This window comes from Cololabis saira, chromosome 14 (assembly GCF_033807715.1).
Source record: "Cololabis saira isolate AMF1-May2022 chromosome 14, fColSai1.1, whole genome shotgun sequence".
Lineage (NCBI taxonomy): Eukaryota > Metazoa > Chordata > Actinopteri > Beloniformes > Belonidae > Cololabis > Cololabis saira.
The window spans coordinates 14,612,060-14,635,962 of NC_084600.1; the positions used below are offsets into that span (position 1 = coordinate 14,612,060).

General features: G+C 41.5%; 1 protein-coding gene across 2 annotated transcripts in view; it reads left to right on the top strand.

Moving 5' to 3' along the window:
* The first annotated feature begins 10,948 nt into the window (after positions 1-10,948).
* The window catches only part of ppp3ca (protein phosphatase 3, catalytic subunit, alpha isozyme), a 33,063-nt gene continuing 20,108 nt past the window's right edge, over positions 10,949-23,903 (top strand). For both annotated transcript variants that reach the window (XM_061739817.1, XM_061739818.1), the window contains exons 1-4: positions 10,949-11,342; positions 15,722-15,922; positions 22,577-22,701; positions 23,168-23,279. In XM_061739817.1, coding sequence (XP_061595801.1) covers positions 11,288-11,342; positions 15,722-15,922; positions 22,577-22,701; positions 23,168-23,279 — 493 coding nt within the window. In that variant the 5' untranslated portion in view covers positions 10,949-11,287. The remainder of the gene's footprint in view (positions 11,343-15,721; positions 15,923-22,576; positions 22,702-23,167; positions 23,280-23,903) is intronic.

Here is a 23,903-nt window from a genome sequence, read left to right on the forward strand (position 1 = left end):
TGTCATTGCTGTTGTCTGAAAGCGGATGCGTGGCTGGGAGATGTATCTCCACGCAGTAAATCAATCGGCAGCCAGTTGTCTTGTTGCAGAAGTGGGGCCCTGCATTGTGTCTGAATTTACAGCCAACATCTGCGGCCCACCTGTGCCCCAATTAACTCTGCTTTCGAACGCTCAGCGAAGATGGCGCGGACTGATCCAGTTGGGCATTTCCTAATAAGCAAGTTAGGACATGTCATTGTATATTTCCCTCTTTCTCTTCCATCTCTCTTACTTCTAAGCGAACGGTCCTTTCGGGGTGTCGTTCTCTCCAAATATTGCGTCAGGACAACATTACAAGCAAAAACTGTGCTCAAAGGAGTGGTCAGCAAATGTGGTCATTGCCACCAGAGAAATATCCTCGTCACGTCACAAGAGTCCACCTCATTCAAAGCTTGGTTTGCCTCCGTCTTTTCACATAGCAGCTGTGGCAGGTCGTACTTTCAGGAATACATCACTTGGAAGAAATGTTTTTGGGAGTGAATCAGAGAAGCCAGTTTATCAGAAATTGTACTTTTTTTTTCTCTTCGTTTTGGTGTGTTAGCCGAGCAGGAAACAGGAACCATGTCAGAAACTCCCCAGTTTCTCTCAACTTTATTCCAAATGTTCTGGTTTTGAGTACTAGCAACTCGAGGGACATGTCATACACATGCACATAGGACAGGGATTGGAGCCTCTGCTGTCAGCTGAGCCTCTGAAGTGTTGCAGGGTTTTCTGGTGTGTTCTTCCGGTATGACTGAAGGAGTCTGAGTCAGTCACACCTCGCAGCTGCTGAAGCTCACGGCCTCATCATTAACGCTTGGTTCATTCCTATATTTTTAGTACCAATCCTGCCGCAGCAGCTTTGTTTCCCTGACTGTTGGTTTGGAGATTGAACGGCTTAGGGAAATCATAACAAACTGTTGATTATGTCAATTAAATGCCCTCTAAAAATGATCATGTCTCATAAAGTGGCAAATACTGCTCTTCACGTGGCAGTCGCCGCAGACCAGCTGTTGCTGTGAATATCGAGGTTATTTCGCCATCTAGTGGTGAAGGTGAGGAAGTTCGACGCTTCCTCAGCAATAAAAATCATCATAATCGATTCAAAGCTATACAAATCAGGAGAAAGGCCATGATCCCATCATGTTTAATTGGTTCAAATATCTAAATAGTTGCTTCTATGATTTACTGAGACATTTTAAATCAAAGCTTTATCCTAAATTGTTGTCTGTGTTTTTCAGTTCCCAAAGATCAAGTCTCCAGTATTAAACCAGATCTCCTGCTGCTGCTCTATTGATCACCCAGGGTTAGGGCTGGGCGATTTTGGACAAAAATAAAATCCCGATTTTTTTCTCTGAAAACCCGATTTTCGATTTCGATTTCGATTTTTTTGGTAAAACTACAAAAGATAATGGAATAAATTGTTTCAAATATTTTATCTTTATTTTTAAAGAAAAATAGCAAACAAATTTCCCTATTGGGAATGAAGTGCAATTGAAAGATACTGTAAATCCTCCTTGAGTTTAGTAAAGTGACAACATTTACAATTTTCTTGACCAAACAAAGATGACTAGACGAGCTCTGTCTGTAATGCAGCCAGCTGCAAAAAAGGAAAATTGATTTTCCGATTTTCCTTTTTTTAACATCGATTGTGATTAATAAATCCGATTTGGATTTAAAATCGATTAATCGCACAGCCCTACCCAGGGTATATTCAATAAAAACAAGCAGTTCTGATTGGTTCTATAGAAATGTTCCTATAAACGTAATGTAATCTTTGTAATTCATTTGACTGTTTGTTGACTTTTTGTTGTTTTTTTAATCAATCATCATCATGTAGTGGCTATTTGTCTCCAACAACTAATTCAAACAGTGATTGAGAAGCGCCAGGTCAGCGTTTCTAACGCAGATCAGATAGGAACCACAGGATGGAATGAGCAGATTGTCTGAACAGGCAACGACGTTTTGTGGTTTAATAAACCTCTGCCAGAACAATACAACAAGATGTTGCAATGTTGCCTCTTAATTCTGTCCTAAGGCTGATACTGAAGCTGTCTGAAGCTGGTGAAAACCAAACACCTTCCCTGGTGCCCACTGACTTCCAACTGAGCTCTAATCAATTAAGTAACATCAGCTGCGCACAAATTGCCCCCCACCTTTCAAAATAAAAGCATGTAGCTGCAACTAATATAGACTGAAACAATAAGACTGACTGAACTAATTATGCAAAACAAACAAAAATACATTGAAAATACAACATAGCAAAAACACATAACTCCCACAATCATCCAGCAGTGATGTAGTCCTCTGTTTAAATAGAAAATTTGTATATATTTTCTTCTTGTTCCGTCTCTTTAGGTCTTCACTGAGCGATCCAGTGTCCAGGGGTGTAGCACCAAATTCTGGGCCCTGTACACTCTCAATGTCAGTGGGCCCCTATCCATGCCCGCGAGGCGCGTGAGAGAAAAAAAAAAAAAAAAAGGGGGGGGGGGCGTATTTATACAATCTACTACAATCAGATCAGATTATATTGATGAGTGGTTCTGAATTGATGCATTTGGCCTACTTGTGCTCAAATACCAAAAACATTAGGCTACATCTGGGCTACATTTGGCTGCAATAAGTTGCAGAGGCAAAAATGTTTTAAGCCATTTTTCAGCCAGATTGAGAAGAATAGCTAATTGTTTTTCTATGTTCTCACCACCCAGACCTATCTCTTTCTCTCTCTATTTATCTATCTGTGGCAAAAATCAGAATCACAATCATTTTTGATTGATAGTGAGATCACAGTTATTTAACATGATTATTCATTGGCTTTGGTAACATCATGAATTTATTGAACATTGACAATAGCTTTTAAGCACAGCACTGCACCACAATGCTAAGGCTTTTTACCAGACAAAAATAATAAATTGCGTTATTGCTCAATTAATATATTACTAGTGTGCACTTGAGCCTACAGTTATATTGGTATGTTATTTACATGTTGATATATGCAGCAGCAATATTGCTAGATGGATCATTCATTAAATCTCAGCACGGAGTTTCATTTTATTTTCTGTAATGCAAAAATGTCTTACATTCTGGATTCGTTACAAATCAACTGAAATATTGCAAGCCTTTTATTTTTTTAATATTGCTGATCATGGCTTACAGTTTAAGAAAACTCAAATATCCTATCTAAAAAAATAGAATATTTTGGGAATCTTAATCTTAAACTGTAAGCCATGATCAGCAATATTAAAATAATAAAAGGCTTGCAATATTTCAGTTGATTTGTAATGAATCCAGAATGTATGACATTTTTGTTTTTTTAATTGCATTACAGAAAATAAAGAACTTTATCACAATATTCTAATTTTCTGAGACAGTCCTGTAAACTTGCTGGCGTGGTTGTGCTTGAATCACTTCTGAATATCCATCGTTACTTTGTGTTAACGGAGCAGCAGAGAGCAGCGTCTTGCAGATGAGTGACGGACACCGGCTGATTTATAGTTCCGCGTTGCACCAACGCAGATCTTACGGCGTCGCCGTCGATTTAACGCGGAACCATAAATGAGGCTTAACGCGCACGCATTTCTCAGTTTTCTTTTCGTCTTTATAACTGAGCATGCAAACACAAACTGAGGGTGCAATGCTTATGCACACTCGTAGAACCGGGCCTGTATAAGCAGCAGCTGTATGGAGTGGACTATTTTAACTTTAATTGGACTTTGCATGACAGCTAACTTGGTTCACCTTTGGGAAAGAAAGCAGTCAGCAGCTGCCTCCCCTCGTTCTGCCGTCTTTCTTTTTGTTTCCTCTATTTCTTTTCCTGATAGCCCGATTTATGTTTTTTGGGCAGCATGATGTCCTGCACACAGTTCTCTGATCTGGGCGCACTGACCTGTTGCCGGTCGCTGTTGGGCGGACTAAACCATTTTGCATAGGGGGGCCCCAGAATGTCTAATATGTTGGGAGAACTGTGACATTAAGTTCATTCTCTCATTTGATGTTACCAATATATTTGAAATGAATTATGACACCAATTAATTGGAGGGCCCAATTCATTCGAAATAAAAACATCACAAAAAAAAAAAAAAAAAAAAATCAGGATTTTCATGGGCCCCTCTCTCTACTCGGGCCCTGGGTAGTCAGGTCCACTTTTCCCCCCACTACCACGCCCATGCCAGTGTCTAAGTATATTTAAGTTCTCACTCAAACAAATTGGTGAAAATTGGGGAAACATTTTCTCAGATGTTTTGATTTTCTTTTTCGTCCTTTTTTTCTGTTTTTCTTGGTTTAAAAACTTCTTGCGCAACAGCAACCCAAAGATGGATAGATATGGAGGGGAAAAATCAACAAGGGAGTGTTACTGTTCTAACTTTGTTGATAGTTGTTGATAATGTATCTTTGCTTTAATTGCCATGAGCGATGACGGAAATAAGAAAGGCCACTGAGCATCACAAGCACTAAAAGGAGACATTCTGTTAACTCAGACCAGCTGTCATGTGGGTGGAAGAGAAGAAACGATGACACGAGTGTACGATTATATCACATATTTAATGAAGTGGATGAGGAGGGTGGTGATCCAGCTGTGAAAGGAAATAAGTAAAAAAAAACATCCATCCATCCGCTTTATCCTTTTCAGGGTCACGGGGGTCTGCTGGAGCCTATCCCAGCTATTTTCAGGTGAGAGGCAGGGGTTACACCCTGGACAGGTCGCCAGTCCGTCGCAGGGCCACATATAAACACACAAACCATGCACACTCACGCTCACACCTACGGGCAATTAGGAATCATCAATTAACCTAATATGCATGTTTTTGGACTGTGGGAGGAAGCCGGAGCACGGGGAGAACATGCAAACTCCACACAGAAAGGCCCCTGCCGGGCATGGGAGTCGAACCGGGGACCTTCTTGCTGTGAGGCAACAGTGCTAACCACTAAGCCACCGTGCTGCCCCCCCCCCCCAAAAAAAAAAAAAAAAAAAAAAAAAAAAAAAATATATATATATATATATATATATATATATATATATATATATATATATATATATATATATATATAAATATATAAACACATATATATATATGTATGTGTGTATATATATATATATATATATATATATATATATATATATATATATATATATATATATATATATATATATATATATATATTAGATTAAAGAATAAGGTGATTAAAAAGACAACAACAATGTTTTACATTTGCATATTCACTATATAATACTATACAATACAATACAATACAATACTATACTATACTTGACAATACAATACAATACAATACAATACAATAATATACAATACAATACAATACTATACAATACTACACGATACTATAGTATAGTATACTATACTATACTATACAATATAATATAATACGTTTACTTCAGTCTCCAATTAAAATTCATTCAACATTCTCATTTCTGAATTATTTTATTTTTCTCATTTACTCTTCTGCTTAAAAAATGTATTTTAAAAACAATTTCTCCTTTTTTTTCCACAACTGAAATGTTGGACAAATGGTTATAATAATAACTCCAGAGACATAGCTACGCAGACTTAACATTTAACTGTTCACGTCTTATGTGGAATGTTGCATGTTACACATGTGTTGCTAAAAAAGCCAAAAAAAATTCCAAATCACGAAGCACCAACTTCTGTCAATAAACTTAGATAATATGGTCTCATTAGATAAATTCTAATTATGGTCCATGTGAAAATGAACCATGATTAAGTAAATATTGGCTGTCAATAACTGGCATGACTAGCATGTTGCTACAGACCCCAGGAGGATTCATCACTGGGTACTTTTAATTGTCTGTCAATCTCACGCTTCATCTTTCCCTCACTCGTGAACAAGACCCCGAGATACTTGAACTCCTCCACCTGAGGCAGGACTTCTCCACCCACACGGAGAAGGCACGCCACCCTTTCCCGGTGGAGAACCATGGCCTCAGTTTTGGAGGTGCTGATTCTCATCCCTGCCGCGTTGCACTCGGCCTCAAACCGCCCCAGCACATGCTGAAGGTCCCGGTCCGGTGAAGCCAACAGGACAACGTCATCTGCAAAAAGCAGAGATGAAATCCTGTGGTTCCCAAACCGGATCCCCTCCGGCCCCTGGCTGCGCCTAGAAATCCTGTCCATAAAAATTATGAACAGGACCGGTGACAAAGGGCAGCCCTGCCGAAGTCCAACATGCACCGGGAACAAGTCTGACTTACTGCAATGAGAACCAAACTCCTGCTCCGATCATACAGAGACCGGACAGCCCTTAATAGAGGGCCCCGGACCCCATACTCACTGAGCCCCCACAGAATGGCACGAGGGACACGGTCAAATGCCTTCTCCAGATCCACAAAGCACATGTAGACTGGTTGGGCAAATTCCCATGAACCCTCGAGCACCCTGCGGAGAGTATAGCTGGTCCAGTGTTCCACGACCGGGACGAAAACCGCATTGTTCCTCCTGAATCCGAGGTTCGACTATCGGCCGTAATCTCCTCTCCAGTACCCTGGCGTAGACTTTCCCGGGGAGGCTGAGAAGTGTGATCCCCCTGTAGTTGGAACACACTCTCCGGTCCCCCTTTTTAAAAAGAGGGACCACCACCCCGGTTTGCCACTCCAGCGGTACCGTCCCCTTCCTCCATGCAATGTCGCAGAGGCGTGTCAATCAACTCACTCAGGGCGAATCTCATCCACCCCGGTGCCACTGAGGAGCTTACGAACCACCTCAGTGACCTCGGCTTGGGTGATGGATGAGCACGTCCCCGAGTCCACACTCTCTGCTTCTTCAATGGAAGGCATGTCAGTCGGGTTGACATGTCCCCAGTCGAGGTCAACAGCTCCCCTTCCGCACCGTAAACGGTGTTGGCAGAGTACTCCTTCCCCTTTCTGAGGCGCCGGATGGTTAGGGTTAGGGTTAGGATTAAATAATAAATAAATAAATATGTTTTGCTCATGAAAAGGCTAATTCTTTTTTTAACTTGTATTTATCTATCTATCTATCTATCTATTTATTTTTGTATTTTACAATTTTTTGTGTATTTCTACATTTACAGTATGTATTTTTACAATGATTTATACATTTCTACATTTATAAGTGTATTTATTTTTTTATTTATTCATTTATGCTTTCATACATTTTTATATGCATTTATTTATTTTATATTTATTTATTTATGCATTTATACATTTATATATGTATTTATTTATTTTTATATTGATTTATTTATGAATGTATGCATTTATATGTGTATTCATTTATTTATATGTGTATTTATTTATTTTTATATGTATTTGTTGTTTTGTAATTTTCCGTCCCTCATTGAGAGACCACGGCCCTCATTTTGATAATATTACAGAGGTGAAAAACCTGATTTTACCAGTGATTTTATGCGAGTGGTATGACAGAAAACGGTCAAACAGCACCCTGAGATTTCTCACAGCAGGACTGACTGAAGATGATAAGGGCTCAAGATTTATACTTTATGAAAATGTTTAATTAAGCTTCAACAAAGTAGATAATTTAAGGAAAAATTACACAAATTATATATATATTTTTAGTTGTATCACTTAAAATTATTTGTAAAGGTTTTAAGATAAGATAAAGAAAAACATCAAAATCTACATTTATTTTGTCACTTAATAAATCTGCCTCGTAGGGCATAAAAAGTGTATTTATAAAAAGACACTAAAGGAATTTCCGTCCACACAACTTTTACAAATGACAGTCATGAATGCAAAGGAGGAGAATTTATGGCCTTGAATGAACATTAATAATTGATAGTTAGACGGTTGAGAAACCTCAGAAAATTGTGTCGATTTGTTTATTTTGATCATGGCTGTGGCATAATATGTCTTCTTTAAGCGGTGTACCTAAGTTAAGTCTCATGTTTGAGTTGCAGGTTATAACAGTTAACAATATAAATTCAACTTTTCTGCCTTGAAATATGTTGTATTTTGATGTGGACAAACCATACTGTGCTATGCAAAAATCTTAGGCACCCCTAATCTTGCTGGTTTCTCTACTTTTTGATCTCTGGCCCTGCACCATCAGAGATCTTTTGAACTAAACGCTGATGACGAGCTGGATGGTTCCCCCTCTCTGTTGTCCTCCAGAGTCCGTGGTTTCCAATACGAATTTCAAATTTGGATTAATCTGACCACAGAACAGCATCCTGTTTTTGCCTAGGGCCATTTAAAATGACCTTTGCCCCGGAGAAGGTGGCGGCGTTTGTGGATGGTGTTCACACGTGGTTTCTTCTTTGTACGACAGAGCCGTGAGCTGCATTCGTGGATTCCATGGCAACCACAAATGCTGTCTGTGTTCCCAGACAGGGATTTCTGGACCTGTCCCTGAGGCAGGAAGAGCAGGACCTGCTGACGCTCCCAAGATCACATGCACACAACCTTTGACCTTTGACCTTGTCCCTTGCGCACGAAGCTTCCTCTTGATTCTCAGAATCTTTCCCTCCGCCTGCTCCTGCTCTGACTGAGCAGATCACGATGACATCTGCAAAACATTCCTGTGTGAACTCATCTGTCAGCCGAGCTATCACCATCGCAAACATCAGGGGGCTCAGCGTGACCCTAGATGCAGCCCCACCTCCACCTTGAACCCCCCTGTCACACCTACAGCACACCTCTGCCCTGTCTTACAGCTCCTGTACATGCCGCTCTGTGCTACTCCGCTCCTCATACCTGCACCCTGTCACAAGCTTTCCCATCACACCTCCTTGATCTCCCTGCTTCACGTCTCTCGTATCTACATCTCTCTGTATGAATCATTCTCTCCCTGCTTGCTGTCCAAACTAGCGTACAAAACACTTCCTGCCCTTTGTTTGGCCTTTGCCATTTCTCCTTTCACCTTACGCTGCATCTCCCTGTACTCCCGTCTCCTCTCTTCAGTCCTCTCGGTCTCCCACTTCTCTTTAACTGACCTCTTTCTATGTCCATGCTCATGCACGTCATCAATCCACCACCAGGTCTCCTCGTCCACTTTCCCTCCAGACGACACGCCAGGTCCTCTCTTACCTGTCCCCCTGATCACATTTGCTGTAGTCGTCCAATCATCTGGAAGCATCTCCTGACCCAGAGCCTGTATCAGCTCCTCTCTGACAACCGGCTCCCACTACTCTGTCCTCCGCTTTGCCTTTGTCCTTTTCATCTTCCTCCACCACCAGAGTCATCCTACCATCCTCTGCTGCCTCACTTACCACCTCCATGCAGTCGCTGATCTCTTTCTACTTACGATATTTACATAAGATGTAAGATTCCGCAGCCTCATCCCGGATACCAAACCTGTTTGCTTTGCATCCCCCCATCTTGTCTTCTCCAACATGTCCATCAAAGTCTGCACCACTCTTTCATATCTGGAGATGCTCTCCATCATTTCTTCTACCTCTCTGCAGTATTTCTCCTTCTCTTCTAACTCACATCTCACCTGTGGAGCAGGTGAACAACCCTTTGAACATTACAGCCTCGGCTTCTATCTTCAGACTCGTCACTCAGCCTGATCTAATGTTTTTGGGTACGAGTTGCTGCCATCAAATCCAAAATGAGCTGATATTTTACATGAAATGGCAAAATTACATACCATCTGACATGTTGTTTATGTTCAAGGAATAAAATATGGCTTTGTGAGATTTGTGAATCTTGCATTCAGTTTTTATTTACATCTTACTTCCAACTTTTGGGGAATTGGGGCTGTATGTATGTACATATACGTGGCATACCTGTCGGTCTCCCGTTTTGGCCGGGAAACTACTGTATTTTACCCCTTTCCTCTTTCCCGCCGTCCTCCTCTATTAGTAATTTCACATTTTATAATATAATAATTTTTAAACAGAAAACTGAATTCTTACTAGCCTTGGAGAACTGGGCCCCTGCTGTAGCCTGGGTGACAGTTCCCACGAGGTTAGGGGCGACAACGGGAACAAACTCGGAACAACAAATCAGATGGATGGATGTAACCAGAGTCAGTGAATCCCAGAGAGCCACAAGCGTGAAAATGACAAATAAAAAGAAAATGTAAATGTTTCACTTGAAGACAATCAATGTGAATATAAACTGAAAATATTTAAAATAAATAAATGTGCTTTAATCCACTTTTGTGTTTTCATTTAGGCTATATTATAGGAATTACATACATAGAAAATACACAGCATTTCAGCGCCAAAAAAGGTCAGCCTGTCAGATTCTGAGCACATAATTGTAGTTTGTAAGTGGTTGACAGGTAGTTATTTTAGATTTCTTGTAAACCTGTCTAAAAATGTCAGATACTGGACCTCGGTTGGGCTGGTGGGACAGTGGCGGAATATTTCCCGTATTTTTAAATCCAACTTGACAGGTAGGCCCATGATACGTGGTGACTGAAACTTTGATCAAACAGGTCTAGAGGTGCAGTAGTTATCAAAACAGAAACAGCGTCACTGCGTCACTGATGACACGGGTGTGCGTCTCTCCAGGTCGTGCACCTCGTTTTGTACAAAACCTCGCGTTTGTCGCCACCAAGTGTAATTTCCTCGCCAGCAATGCAACACGCTCCACTGTTTGCATGCATACAGGGCAATTAAAACCCAACCATGGGGTGTAATTAATGCTTCTTAGAAATTGCTCAAAACTGATCTGCACGCGCACACATCACGCAGGCGTAACCAAATTTGCAGAAAATGGAAATATGGGCGCGCCGTGCGTGCGTGGGGGCAACCCCAACTCAAGGCTGATTTATGGTTCTGCGTTACCCCAACGCAGAGCCTACGGCGTAGGGTACGCGGCGACGCGCACCGTACGCCGTAGCGTACGGCGTAGGCTCTGCGTCGATTTAACGCGGAACCATAAATCAGGCTTCAGGCTCCATCTGATGGCAGCATCAGGCAGTCCCGTGAAGCATTTGCGTGGGAGTTCCCTCCACCGCCATGTCGGGATAGTTCACATCCCTCTCTCTCTTTCTCCCTCTCTCCTCCTCTTCTCTCTCTCTCTCTTTCAGCGCATCCTCCCCCACAGTAACAGCTTAGCACAGCAGAAGCAGCTCCTCCAGCAGCCAGCATCCATCCATCCATCCATCCGTCCATCCATCCATCTCTGCCTGGGGAGCAGCAGTCCTGCCCGGCGCGCAGCACCGACGCACGGAGAGGGGGCGCATCAACTGAGTGATGCCACAGCATCCGCCGCCTTCCGACAAGAACCGCCGAGATTAGAGAGAGATCAGCTCCTGCAGGAGAGGAGAGAAACCCGCTTCAGCCTCGAGAACAGCAACTGCCCATGAAGATGTCTAACGCTGACATCGTCTTAAACCCCACCGACCGGATGGTCAAATGTAAGTCAGCTGCATTTCTCGCTTCTGTATTACATAACACCTCCAGTGGTGCAGATTGGCCCTTATTATCCTCCTTTTACCCCCCTCGTTGATCATGGTGCGTATATGCGGATGAGAAGTTGCGCTGGCGGTGATGATAGTGAGCAGCTGAAGCTTTGATGTTGATAAACAATCCGGGTTGGTGCGCCGCGCGGCCCCGCGGAGAACATGCAGGCGCACATGCAGCAGCCGGCGCAAGGATGCTGCACGGATGCTGCACATCCCTCCTCTCGGTTATTCACTGGATGTGTCCCCGGTTCCTCTCGGCCGGTCCGAGGGCTCCGGCAGGCGTGAGGAGTGGGAGGGAAGAGATAGCCGAGCTCCGCGGCGGAAGATGGGGCAGTGATGCAGCAGGATTTCATGCGTTTTAACGGGGCCAGTGAGTGGAGGAGGGACGGACAGGGCAGGAAATTGACATTTAATGGGGGTAAATTGGACCAGGAATGAGTCATGTTTTAATTTGATTAGGAAAAAAAAGGGGGTTTGTAAGGAACTGACCTGTGTGAGATGATGGAGTGCTCACAGTTGCCAACTCACTTGGCCTGGCTCGGTTTGTGACTGTGCTCCCAGACAGCACCGTGCATCAACCTATCTACTCACTGTATTACCATAATGGCTGAGCAGCTCAGTCAGCATTAACAACTTTGTCCTTTAGGCTCCAGAGTTGGAGAAACACAGGCTAATCTGCATTGTGAGGTCCACTTATGTGACAATGACTGCAGGCACAGCAAATATAATAGGCTTTGTTTAAAGTGAGCGGATACATCAGACAATCAGCCATTTTCATCACCCTAACAATCGCTCCTGCTTCATTCTTAGTGGAGCACTTTGCCAGCGTGATGTAAGACACATGCACGTCTGATGTCTCTTTCTACAGACTGATCTTTCAGTATACAGGGTGACATATTGTGCGTGGTGACACATATAATCATACTATCAGCTCATCATCACAACACAAGCCAACACAATGCATCTAATTGCTGCATCTTCTATTCCCTGTAAGCTCATAACATCCATGCTGAGGGAAAGGAGATGGTCTAATATTACGTTACCGTATGTATTTGTGTATCTGGATTCATAACTAAAAGAAAATGTTCGTGGTTATTTCCTGGCAAAGTCTCATCAGGGATTCAAAAAATATGTCAAACACAAGGTTTATATCAGTAAGGGCAACACAGCCAAGACTCTGACTCAGTTATTTTTTTCCCTTTTTTGCTTTTATAACATGATCATGTAACACCAAGCATTTCTGAGTTTGAAACACTCAAAGTGTTATGTATTTGTTGCACTGTAGCTGTTCCCGTTGCCTCAGGTTATGATTTTTGAATGCTTGATAGATATCCTGCACCTCTAATTCCATTTCACTATGTTTATTCAGTGTCTTTGTCCTGAAAAAATGGATGATACTATCACCATATCCTCCTTTTTTTTCCTTTTCCCAGGTGCTCTTATTTATGCAAATATGGTTCATTATCGCCTGACAGTTATATGGATATTCCTTTTGTGGCTTTCATCTGCTTTCCTATTCTCATACTCTGTACTTTGAACAGCTAAGTCCTTTTGACAATCCCCCGAGGGCTGGGAAGTGAAAAAATAGCCATAACAAACTGAATCGTGCACCGTCAGGTGATCAAAAGGAACCCATCAAGATAGTGGTGATTTTGAAGCCGATACTGACGTTTCCTGCTGGTATTGTGTGCGGCGCGTGTACCAAACACCGACACTACAAGCTTCTATTTTTAATCTCGTACAACTCCGACATAAACCATATCAGGTTCCTCTCCATTGGACTTGTTTTATCCTGACGGAGCATACAAAGCTACAGCATCTGCTGGCCTTTGCAGGCTGCAGGATGCTACGAGGGTCAAGATGCACGAGGGCACACGTTCACCTGTGCTTGATGTTTCTTTACTCCGAGACATGATATGTCAGGTCTCCTTCCTCCATGCATGTATGATCCAGCAGTGGCAGGAAAGACAAGTTATGAATAATCAAGCTTCAGAAAAAAAACAATGAGGTTTAACAGACTATTTACAGAATAAAAACATTAACAGTAGTCAGGGGGGGTCAAAGTGAAACCTCAAGTATCCTGCAAACCCATCATACAGTAGCTGTTAGAGATGTGGAGAAAGACTCTGGGGGTGTGTATGTTCATTTGGCGTTTTATAAAACCTACTATAGTTAGTGTAGTTAGATTAAGCCATCTTTAGTTTCCCTACAGAACCCAGGGATGCTTGTTAGCAACTAAAACTAACCACATCCATTTCTTTCAGCCCCTCATAGTGGAGACTGTAAAGGACCCCAGTCTGAGCCTCATTCACAGCCTGCTCGATGTGAGCTGAACATTTCAGCTGTATGAGCACTCCTGTATCCGCCAGAGCCTCCAATGCAAATTGCAGTTTTCCGTGGTGCCACTGGCTGTACTCTAACAGTCATCTGCTGCTGCTGTTGCCCGGCAACATACAGTATTTCATAGTTCAGCTGTTCTCGGATGCTGAGCAGAAGTCAGCTTTTCATCTCTGCACCATACATCTATATCAGTGTGCTGTACTTGGGCACTGTGTTTGTTTGTTTTCTAATGCATAGCTGAAGATCATGTGGGAGGAATCTAGATGGGTTTTTTTTTATTTCTTTGTCGTTGTCACTGTTGAGGAAAAGACTATAGAAATGTACATTTTACAGATACCCTCATAAAAATCTATTTTAAAAAGTAGCTGCAACAATAATTTCATACAAAAAAGGGGGAATTACTGCATTTTCGTGCTTTAAAGCATTTCACATCGTTCAGTAAAAGTGAGAAATCCCGCGAAGGCCACAGATGTTTCCTCAGGTTAACGCTGAGCATTCCTTTGTTTGCAGCACTTCCACAGCTGCGAAGCCAGCTCTCCACTGCTGCAGCCCTTCTCTGACTTCAGAGGGAAAATGTTGATTTCTTTCCCCCTGTGGATGGTGTTTTTTTTATTTTATGTATTTTATGCAAATCCAAGCAGGAGAACCACTCAAACCCTCAAATGTCAAACATCTACATTCAAAGGAACCTGCTTGCAGGAAATCAGACCTCAGATACATTCAAATTTGTTGCTAATCTGACTGGAAATTTGAAAAGCTGTCTGTTGTGCACGTTAAAGATATCCAGCGTTATAGAAAAGCAATGGATGAAACCCCGTTAAATCCAGAATTTCACTCTAAATGGTTTTCCTGACATGCATATTTCATATATTTTACAAATTAATGAGTTAACTCTAATATGAATGTGCTCCCCATCAGTAGACATTAGTGGGTTTTACAAATTGTTTCCGAAGCTCAGTCTGCAAAAGGTCAACTGTTGGTCATTGCACCTTTAAAACGGTATAATAATCCGTCCGTTGGCCGGAGCGTGTTACCTTTAATTGCCAAATGTCAGATACTTTTCACACAGTGTTGTTCTGCCTCATTGGCCCGTTCGCTTCCTCTTTATTCTGACGGTGCCGGGTTTGTACTTGCTGCTTAAGTGTCAGAGCACACATCACCATCGCAGATACACACTGCAGACTGTGAAAGACTCCAGTCCCATTAACTACACTTGCTGGGGTTTGCCTCATTATCCCTGGAGCAGCGACTTTGAGATTCTTCCTGTCCATCATCCAGCATTAAACGGCATCTTGATCATGTTGAGTTTAAGCCTGAGTTCTGAGACTCTTCCTTTGTCTCCTCTTCTTCATCAGGCGCTGCCAAGTGGCTCTGTTTGTTATGTGCACTGCACAAATCCAGCAAGCAGTCCCTTATCCCTGCGTGAAATACAGATGCTCCGATTGTAAGCACACATGCTGTGTGTGCGTCTGTGATTATGTCAAGTTTTTTTTTTCGTTCTTTTTTTTTTGACAGCCTTGATTTTACAACTGGACGTCATCTGACTTAATTTCCTTCTCTGTGAATAATTCACAGCGCAGACACTTAGAAAGAGTTTTCTGTGCTAAGCCAGATGATCTCTAGATTAACGTCAGCGCAGGGGCCCGAAAGCTTGTAGCCCGAGCACACAGAGATCAGCCCCAGATTTAGGAATAAAAAAGAAAAGGGAATAACCTTTACTGCCACCACTGAATAATGATCTGTGGTCGGATATCACAGTTTCACAGACTGTCTGGTGGGTAGGTGCCTGCTGCAGTTTCATGGCCCGAAGAAGGGAACAGATTACTGAAACAGGTTTTAAAACTGCAAAATTTATACATGAAAATGTTTCATTAAATTAAATCTCTGTTAATATATAATGGAAATTAATTATTAGGGCTCTATAGATATCTCAGTGAACTGGGAGTCTGCAGCTACTGCTTAAATGAAGTGCGTTTGTGCTCTGTCCTCAGCCGTGCCCTTCCCCTTGAGCCACCGCCTTACGATGAAGGAAGTGTTTGACTGTGAAGGGAAACCTCGCGTGGACCTCCTGAAGGCCCACCTGACCAAGGAGGGCCGCGTGGAGGAGCCGGTGGCCCTCAAAATCGTCAACGAGGGAGCAGCCATCCTGCGGCAGGAGAAAACTATACTAGAAATCGAAGCACCAGTCACAGGTATTCATTCTCAAGCAGAACAAGTAAATACTCTGGACTTGTTGATTCTGTGCTCTGAAGAAATGTACAGAGAACTTTTTATTCTCTCGTTGTTGGATATTCTGGCAAATTTAACCGAAAGCTAATCATTTTTACTTATGTCATAAAGGGGTGTGATGCGACGATGGTGAATTTAATATGCTATCAAACAATGTTTTTGACATTTTCAAAAGACTGGATGCTGCAGGCGGTGCAGGATTTTATTCTAGGCATTCAGCCTGATAAAAAGCCGTCTTGTCAAAGTTACAGCTGTCCTGCAAGGCCTTGTGAGGCCTTCAGGGACCTTCCATCTCGCAGTAGCAGTCGTACATGTCAGCGTTTTCACTGGCACATAAACTGCACTGGATTGGAGATATTCTTTTGAAGATAATTACACATTTTTCTCAGATATAAAGCATTGGGTGAAACAAAGCAGAGTGGATTTTAGGCTTTGAAATTCAACGCTATGGATGAGTAAGAAGATGCTGAACAGCCAAGAGATGTGGGTGTGCGAGCTTTTTCCTCAAGTTCCTCAAGTTCCTCTGCTTCCAAATAAACAACTAAGACTTATACGGCAAATATAAGAGTATGTTACAGTTCTTTCTGCATGAACTAAACTTAAATGAATCCTGTAGTTGTTAACATTTAGTTTTAATTTAATTTATGGCATGTAACAGATATGTATTACTCCATATGGGATGTTCTAATCAAGGAAGTATTACGTAGTATCTTTATCCTTCACATTTTAATTATACAATAAATAAGTAGTTATACATTGTATTATTGTTTTTTTTTTTAGCCAGTTTGCATTTAACTTGTTCATATTTTCTACTCAGCTGCGACTTTAACAGTGAGCAGGTCAACGCTGCGTCCACTCCTGCACTGATTCTATGAGATAACCCCAGAAACCCCCCCCTTGAAGGATACAGGTCCTTTTATCAACACGAGACACTAGGAATTCATTAGATTGTTCTCAGGAATCCGTCCTTCAGTTCAGGGTCAAGTGTCCTAACGCCAGAGATAAAGCCCAGAAATTATTTATTATTTATTACAGTCGTTGTTGGTACTTGATCTTATTTCACGGCAGAAGTGAAAAACAAGCTTGAAATGGCATGAAAGGTCTGAACTATCTCGGTATAGGATTCCTGCAACAGGTCCAAAGGTTGTGTTCTTCAATTAAAAAGTCAAGTCTTAAAAAAGTGTAATAATGTGAAGGTTATGAGTTTTACCAACACGGTGGGAGTCCTCTCATGAAGATGGAGAATGATTCAGGCATAATTTAGCAGCAAAGGAACTACATGCATGACCACGATGTGGTTGTGCACCTTCATGCAGGTAACAGAAGCTGTAGCTTCATCACCAGGACAAGTGCCGTCCTGAGTAGCCAGAGCTGCCTGGTTAGTGCCAGAAAAAGAGCTTTAAGCTGTAAACGCTCAGTTTGGAAACTAGGTTGATGCTTTGTTTCCCTTTGCTTTTATTTTTTTAGTATCAAAAGTCATATATGATATAAAAAATGCATTTATTTACTAGTATGCATTACCATCCTTTCAGCTTAAATGTGACAACTGCCAGTAAGTTTAGCAGCACGGAGGTGATAGACGGATGGTTTGGGGAGCGGCCTCACGGTCCGTGTTTCAACGATGAGCGATGAACCGAGCATCGTCGGTTTGGTATCTCCACCATCTCCACAAGCTCAGCTAGTGTCTGAATTTTAACGCAGCCTGCATGCATGTATTCCACGGTGGTGTTTGTGTGTGTGCGCCTGTGTCCGTGTGCGCATGTGTGCGTTTGATTGCTTTAGTCACACAAGCAGTCTCCCACTCACATTGCTCTAAGCTTTGAGTGGGCGAAGGCCACTGTGGAGCTGATAGGGGAGACGGAGAAGCGAGAGGAGATGGAGGATGAGTAGGAGAGAAGGAGACAGAGAGAGATGATGATGAAAAATTGAAGGCAGCAAGGAAATGAGATGTAGGTTTGCACTCTATAGCCATAGTGTTCACTGTGGAAAAGTATATATCCCCCCGGGGGGGCTCGAGACTCCTCCAGCACTCGGAGGTGAAAGCTTCTCATTTCTCAGAGGCAGATGACAGAGGGCTTACAGCCAAAGACCAGAGAAATATCTCATTACCTTCAGATCTGCAAATCCAATTGCTCAAAGTACCTCCATTATTATTCATGTCTTACACTTCTTCCACAGCTGCGTTAAGCGTCCTTATTACGCGTAAAACAGGACTTACACGTCTAGGGAACGCACCAGGGGTGTTCTGCCAATCCTTGCTACCTGCTGAGAAATGCTAATTTGTGGTTCTGCGCATGCGCACAGCCGATTTTCAAAGTTTGATTGCGACGTGCATCATTTCTTGCACGATGTAAAATTGATAATATGGGATGTTGAGTATTTTATCCTTCAAAATACACTACCCATGACGTGAATTGCATTACACTTTGTGAACATTATACGATAAAGAGGAAAAAAATATATATTTCTATGGCTTTATTTGATATTCATTCAGGCAGGTCATTAATGCTGCGTTCCATTTGTCCTCGGAAGTGAGGATTTCCCAGTTCCCAGTCGGAATTTTCAACTGGAACGCAAACTTGTTTACCTACTTTTTAACTGGAACGCTGATAACTCGGCTGTGACGTCATTCCCAGTTCTGAGTTCCGACTTCCGAGGTAAATGGAACGCAGCATAAGAACACATTCTTATAATGACGGCCTGGCAAGCGACACGGACCATTTGGGGGGGAAGGAAGTGGTTTAGGGAGTAAAACACAGTAAAATTGTAGCTCTACAAAGGTAGAAAACCATTAGGTAGCATTTTTTGACAAAGCAGCAGAAATTGGCAGAACAAGGGCCGTCAGGATGGCTGGTTCTCGTGTCAGTGTTTACAAACAACACAGTCAAGGCGCTCGGCCTCGCTGTCGCCGCGGCGGCGCGAGTGCGCGCAGGCGCGCTTAGTATTGGCGTGGATGTTCGTGCACGGATCCATTTCCATACAGTATGGTACGTGGGAGAGTGGCTGCGAAGTAGGACAGCGCTCGGATTACACCTTTAGCGCTTGTGCTGCAGTTTGTTGGCAGCTCCTGCCGCGGCAGTAACGAGGGGAGGAGGACGGGGTTGTTTTACAGCAGCGCCGAGCGTAAAGGGGGCGGAATACAGCACAGCACAGGTGACACCTGCAGAGGCTGGATGAAACAGCCCGAGAGCATCTACCTGAGCGACCCTGCGAGGCCGGGGACACGGGGGTGTGACGAGAACCTGTGGCCCCAGACAGAATAAAGCCTGAATTATGGTTCTGCGTTAAATCGACGCAGAGCCTACGCCGTAGGGTACGGTGCGCGTCTCCGCGTAACCTACGCCGTAGCTTCTGCGTTGGTGTAACGCGGTACCATAAATCAGCCTTAACGTGATAAGGTGCGCTCAACAAAGCCTGGCCCCTCAGTGAAGCGATGCCTGCAGTGAAAAAAATAAATCTAAGCGCATGTAAATATAATATATTTGAATCTGTGATATTAATAATTAAAAATGAAGTTTGTTGCTTTACATGAATACATCTAGTTTTGAACTTAATCTGCTTTTGTTCAAAAAACAAGACATTGTGCATTTTTTCCTTAACAAGCAGTATTTATGTGAATCCCAGGCAATCTTTTCATTTACACACAAACAACAAGCAATGATCTTGTTGTATTTACCTTTCCTTTAACAATTTTAATCTATTGGGCAGATTGACCAACGTTTAGATGAAACATGCTTTATTTGTTTAAGTAGAACACCACAGTAAAAAATATCTTGCTTGATCTACTTTAGAACATTTTTTATGTAGATCAAGAAAGAATAGTCTTTGTATAAACTACTTCATTTTCAGTATGTACAAAATTCATTTCCAATTTTTGCAAGTAAAGTCAACTTAATTTTGATAAATAAAGTAAACTTAACACAATTAAGTTGACTGTACTTGCAAAAGGCATTATTTACATACAAAAAAAAGTAGTTTAAACAAAGACTAGTCTTTCTTGATCTACATAATAATCTCATGCAAAAAGTTGACTTATTTTTTTAAGTAGATCAAGCACAATATTTGTATCAGTGTGGATGTTTTGGATGGTGGGATCTTTTAATAGAAAACGAATTGTTTTTTAATCAAAATGACAAAATCACCAAGTATTTGGACATTATCACTGGCGCGATCATGCCGGAGTATTTTTGCAGCTTGTTAAAAAAAAAACAAAAAAAAGGAACAGAGCAGATTGATTTGATGGCGTATGTGAGACTCGGTAATGTGGAGGTTGTTCGTTTCTGATCTAAAAAAGAAAAAAGTACCAAAGCTGCTGAGAAAATGTGTTTTATTGGATACAATCCTGGGCCTCGCAAATGAAATCCATAGTCCCTCTGCAGGAGTATGCTCATGCAGAAATGTTATTTCCTAACTTTGTGCCTCTTCCACCGATATGCTGACTCTGCAAGGTGAAGTCTTCTGACGGAATTTAGGATATTTGAGGACTCAGCAAAATAAAAGAAGTGAAAATAGGGAGGAAAAACTTTGGCTAATTAACTGGCCTACATCTCCAATGGGGGAAATCTCAGATAAAAACTTTGCACAGAGGGCAGAATAATCTACAATGATAATTTCTTTTTTCTAAAAAGCATACATTTAGATAGGTGAGACTGAAGTCTGTGTTACAGTATGACCAGGTTTGAGTCCATGCTACTTTATGCACCTCTTTTCCCTCTTTCGGCTCACTTTCCTGTCCCAGAACTTTCACATGAAGGCCACTAAAGTCCAACTAAAGTAATAAAAACAAAACAACCACTAGCACTGGAGCATCTGCATTCAGTCTCATTACCGTCTTTGTTGTTTGTCTTTCTAATTTGTGGTCAGAAATCTGAATTTTCACTTCCTTCACCTTTTGACCCTAGAACCTCCTGATCTTCTGAAGTACTTTTTCAAGTCAAATTCAGTAATTACATTCTAGCATTTGATAAATAAGTGATGACAATATTTCATGTTTTTCTGAGACCTGGGGGCTTTTGCTCCTGAACAAGATAAATAATGATGATAATAATAATAATAATAATAATAATAATAATAATAATAATAATAATAATAATAATAATAATAATAATAATAATAATGATAATGATAATAAAAAAAAAAATAATAATAATAATAATAATAATGTATTTTATTTGTCAGGCACCTTTTATGGCACTCAAAGTCGCCATACAACAATCAAAATATAAAAAAAACAACAGAAAACAGCAGAGTTTGCAGCAGAACATAAAATACAGTTATTGCAGGTAGGTTTTGAGATCAGTCTTAAAAACTGAAACAGTCAGTATTCCTGATGTCAGACGGCAGAGAGTTCAGGAGACGGGGGGCAGGGTGGCTGAAGGCTCTCGACCCCATGGTGGACAGTCAGGCTGATGGAGGAGGCCGATCTCAGAGACCGGGTGGGGATATTGATGCACAGGAGGGCAGGGAGGTATGAGGGAGGTTATGGATGGCCTTGACTGTCACGAGGAGGATTTTGTAGTTGATACAGTGTTTAATGGGAAGCCAGTGGAGTTGGTGTAGAACGTCGGTTATCCAGGTTGTACGAGTCTGTAGCTGCAGTTTTCAATCTCATGAAGATGCTTCTCTTTTAACTTGGTTTTTGTCCTTAATTGACTTGTTGGCTTGCTTCAGGTAATAGCTGAACTTTTAGATGGTGTGTCCTGCATGTGCAAAATAAACACCGAAGGCCCAGCAGCTGGCTACAACTTTGGGTTTTGTTTTCCGCTTTGTCTCGATCTGTGAAAGTAAAGTTCTCCTCCAGCTTTAGAAACGAGCTTCCTCCGTCATTAACACAGTGAACATTTCAGCTGGTTCAATACCATTTACATCGATCTGTACATTTCTGCCAGCATTCTTTTGCTGCTTGAACCGAAAGCGTCACAAGCCGGTGTTCTGATAGCGCCGGGCCCGAGCCCGGATAAATGGGTACAGCTATGTCAGGAAGGGCATCCGATGGAAAACCTATGCCGGATCAATAAGTGGGACATGAAGCAGGGAGTGTAGTGCTTAACTAGATTGTTCAACAAACATCTTGGACAGGGAAGGAGGCGTGGAGGAAGATGGTCCGGAGCTGCAGCAACCACAGAAGCTGAATCACAGTGAAGATCTGAGAAAAGAGAAAGCCATGTTCCGAAAAGTAGCTGCCGTTTGTGAGAAGCTGGTGGATTTCACGGCATTTTAAGGCAGCAGATGAGGATGTGGAAGATTGAAACAGATGATCCGCTGGGGCAACCCCATAAAAGCCCAAAGAAGAGGAAAAAACCATTCCTGCTAAAGTCTCACCATTAGCATTTATTATTAATATAAATCTTTCTCACCGTCCATGATGAGAGTTAAGTAAATTGCATGTGAATAATCCATTATAGTTTTATTTTTGGCAGAACTCATGTGTCCACACCTCCTTTTAATGGGCGGACGCCATCGTCCCTTCCCACACGGCCGCATCTCCCCCAGAAAATAACTTAAAAACAATAACAGAGTGCATTAAAGAAGGCACTGGTGTGGACACGCACACAGGACACAGCTATTCAGCTGGCTTTTTCCTAAATGTGTAAATCTGCTGTCCCGTTGTCTGCTAGTGTGTGGGGACATCCACGGGCAGTTCTTTGATCTCATGAAGCTGTTTGAAGTGGGAGGATCTCCAGCCACAACGCGGTACCTGTTCCTCGGGGACTACGTCGACCGTGGCTACTTCAGTATTGAGGTGAGTTCAATATTTTAATATATCATTAAATATATATATATATATATATATATATATATATATATATTTATTTATTTATATAGAGGGAAACTTATGGAAGAAGATTAGGGCTACTGAAGAACATTTTTTTTAATTCTGAGTAAAAAAAGTATTTTTTTTTTAGAATTTTAAGATTAAACTCACAATTCCAAATTTTTTCTCAGAATTCTAACTATAAATGAAAAAAAAATTCTCCCTAAAAATGTTTTGTTTGTTTAAGGTTTTTGAAAAAAAAGTCATAATTCAAGGAAATTCTGACTTTTTTCTCAGAATTCTGACTTTTTTTTAGAAATTGAAAAAAAAATCCTCCCTAAAATCTTTTTGTTTGTTTCAGGTTTCTGAAAAAAGTAATTTTTTTCCTCTTCAGTAGAAACTAATGGTGAAATCAAATCTGAGTAACACTATGTTTGTGTTTTTGTGTTGACAGTGTGTTTTATACCTTTGGTCGCTGAAAATCCTCTATCCAAAGACACTATTTTTACTTCGTGGAAATCATGAATGTAGACATTTGACAGAATATTTCACCTTCAAACAAGAATGTAAGTACCTGCATGTGTTTCACATGTTGATTTAGTTTTTTATTTGTTTTTTTTTTCCATCATTTTCTCTCTTGCTGAAGGTGTGTGTTGCCTCTAGTGCGTTTGGTAGTGTGTAGAAGCACTGCAGCTTGGTTTGTTATCATATTTAAAAAGGTGTTCTGTCAGAATAAAAAAGGGGGGGCGTGAATTGTTGAATAATTTAAATTGTAGCATTTAAAACGAAGCACTTCCATGGACACATGCATACAGGAGGTAGACAACGTGGATGTGGGTGAATGTTGTCGAAGTTGAACTGAATCTGAAACAGTTGAGGTCACGATCTTAATCCCACACGTGAAAGAGCATCACAGAAGGGTTCAGAGGAGGAGAGCCTGCAGCCTCCGCTGTATCTCATCGCTGATAAAGATACTGTTTGCACCTGAATGAGGTCTGGAGGAAGCAAAGAAAAATCGGCCTAAATCAAATCTGGCAGGTCGGACCTTTGAGAAAATACAGAAATCATAATGGTCAAAGATGCAGTTGGTGCATTTTTGCAGCAGAATACTAAATCAGTAACTTTATTACCTGTTCTATCGATTATAGATTATATTCTGTGGTTATTTTACTTTTTAAATATTGCAATTT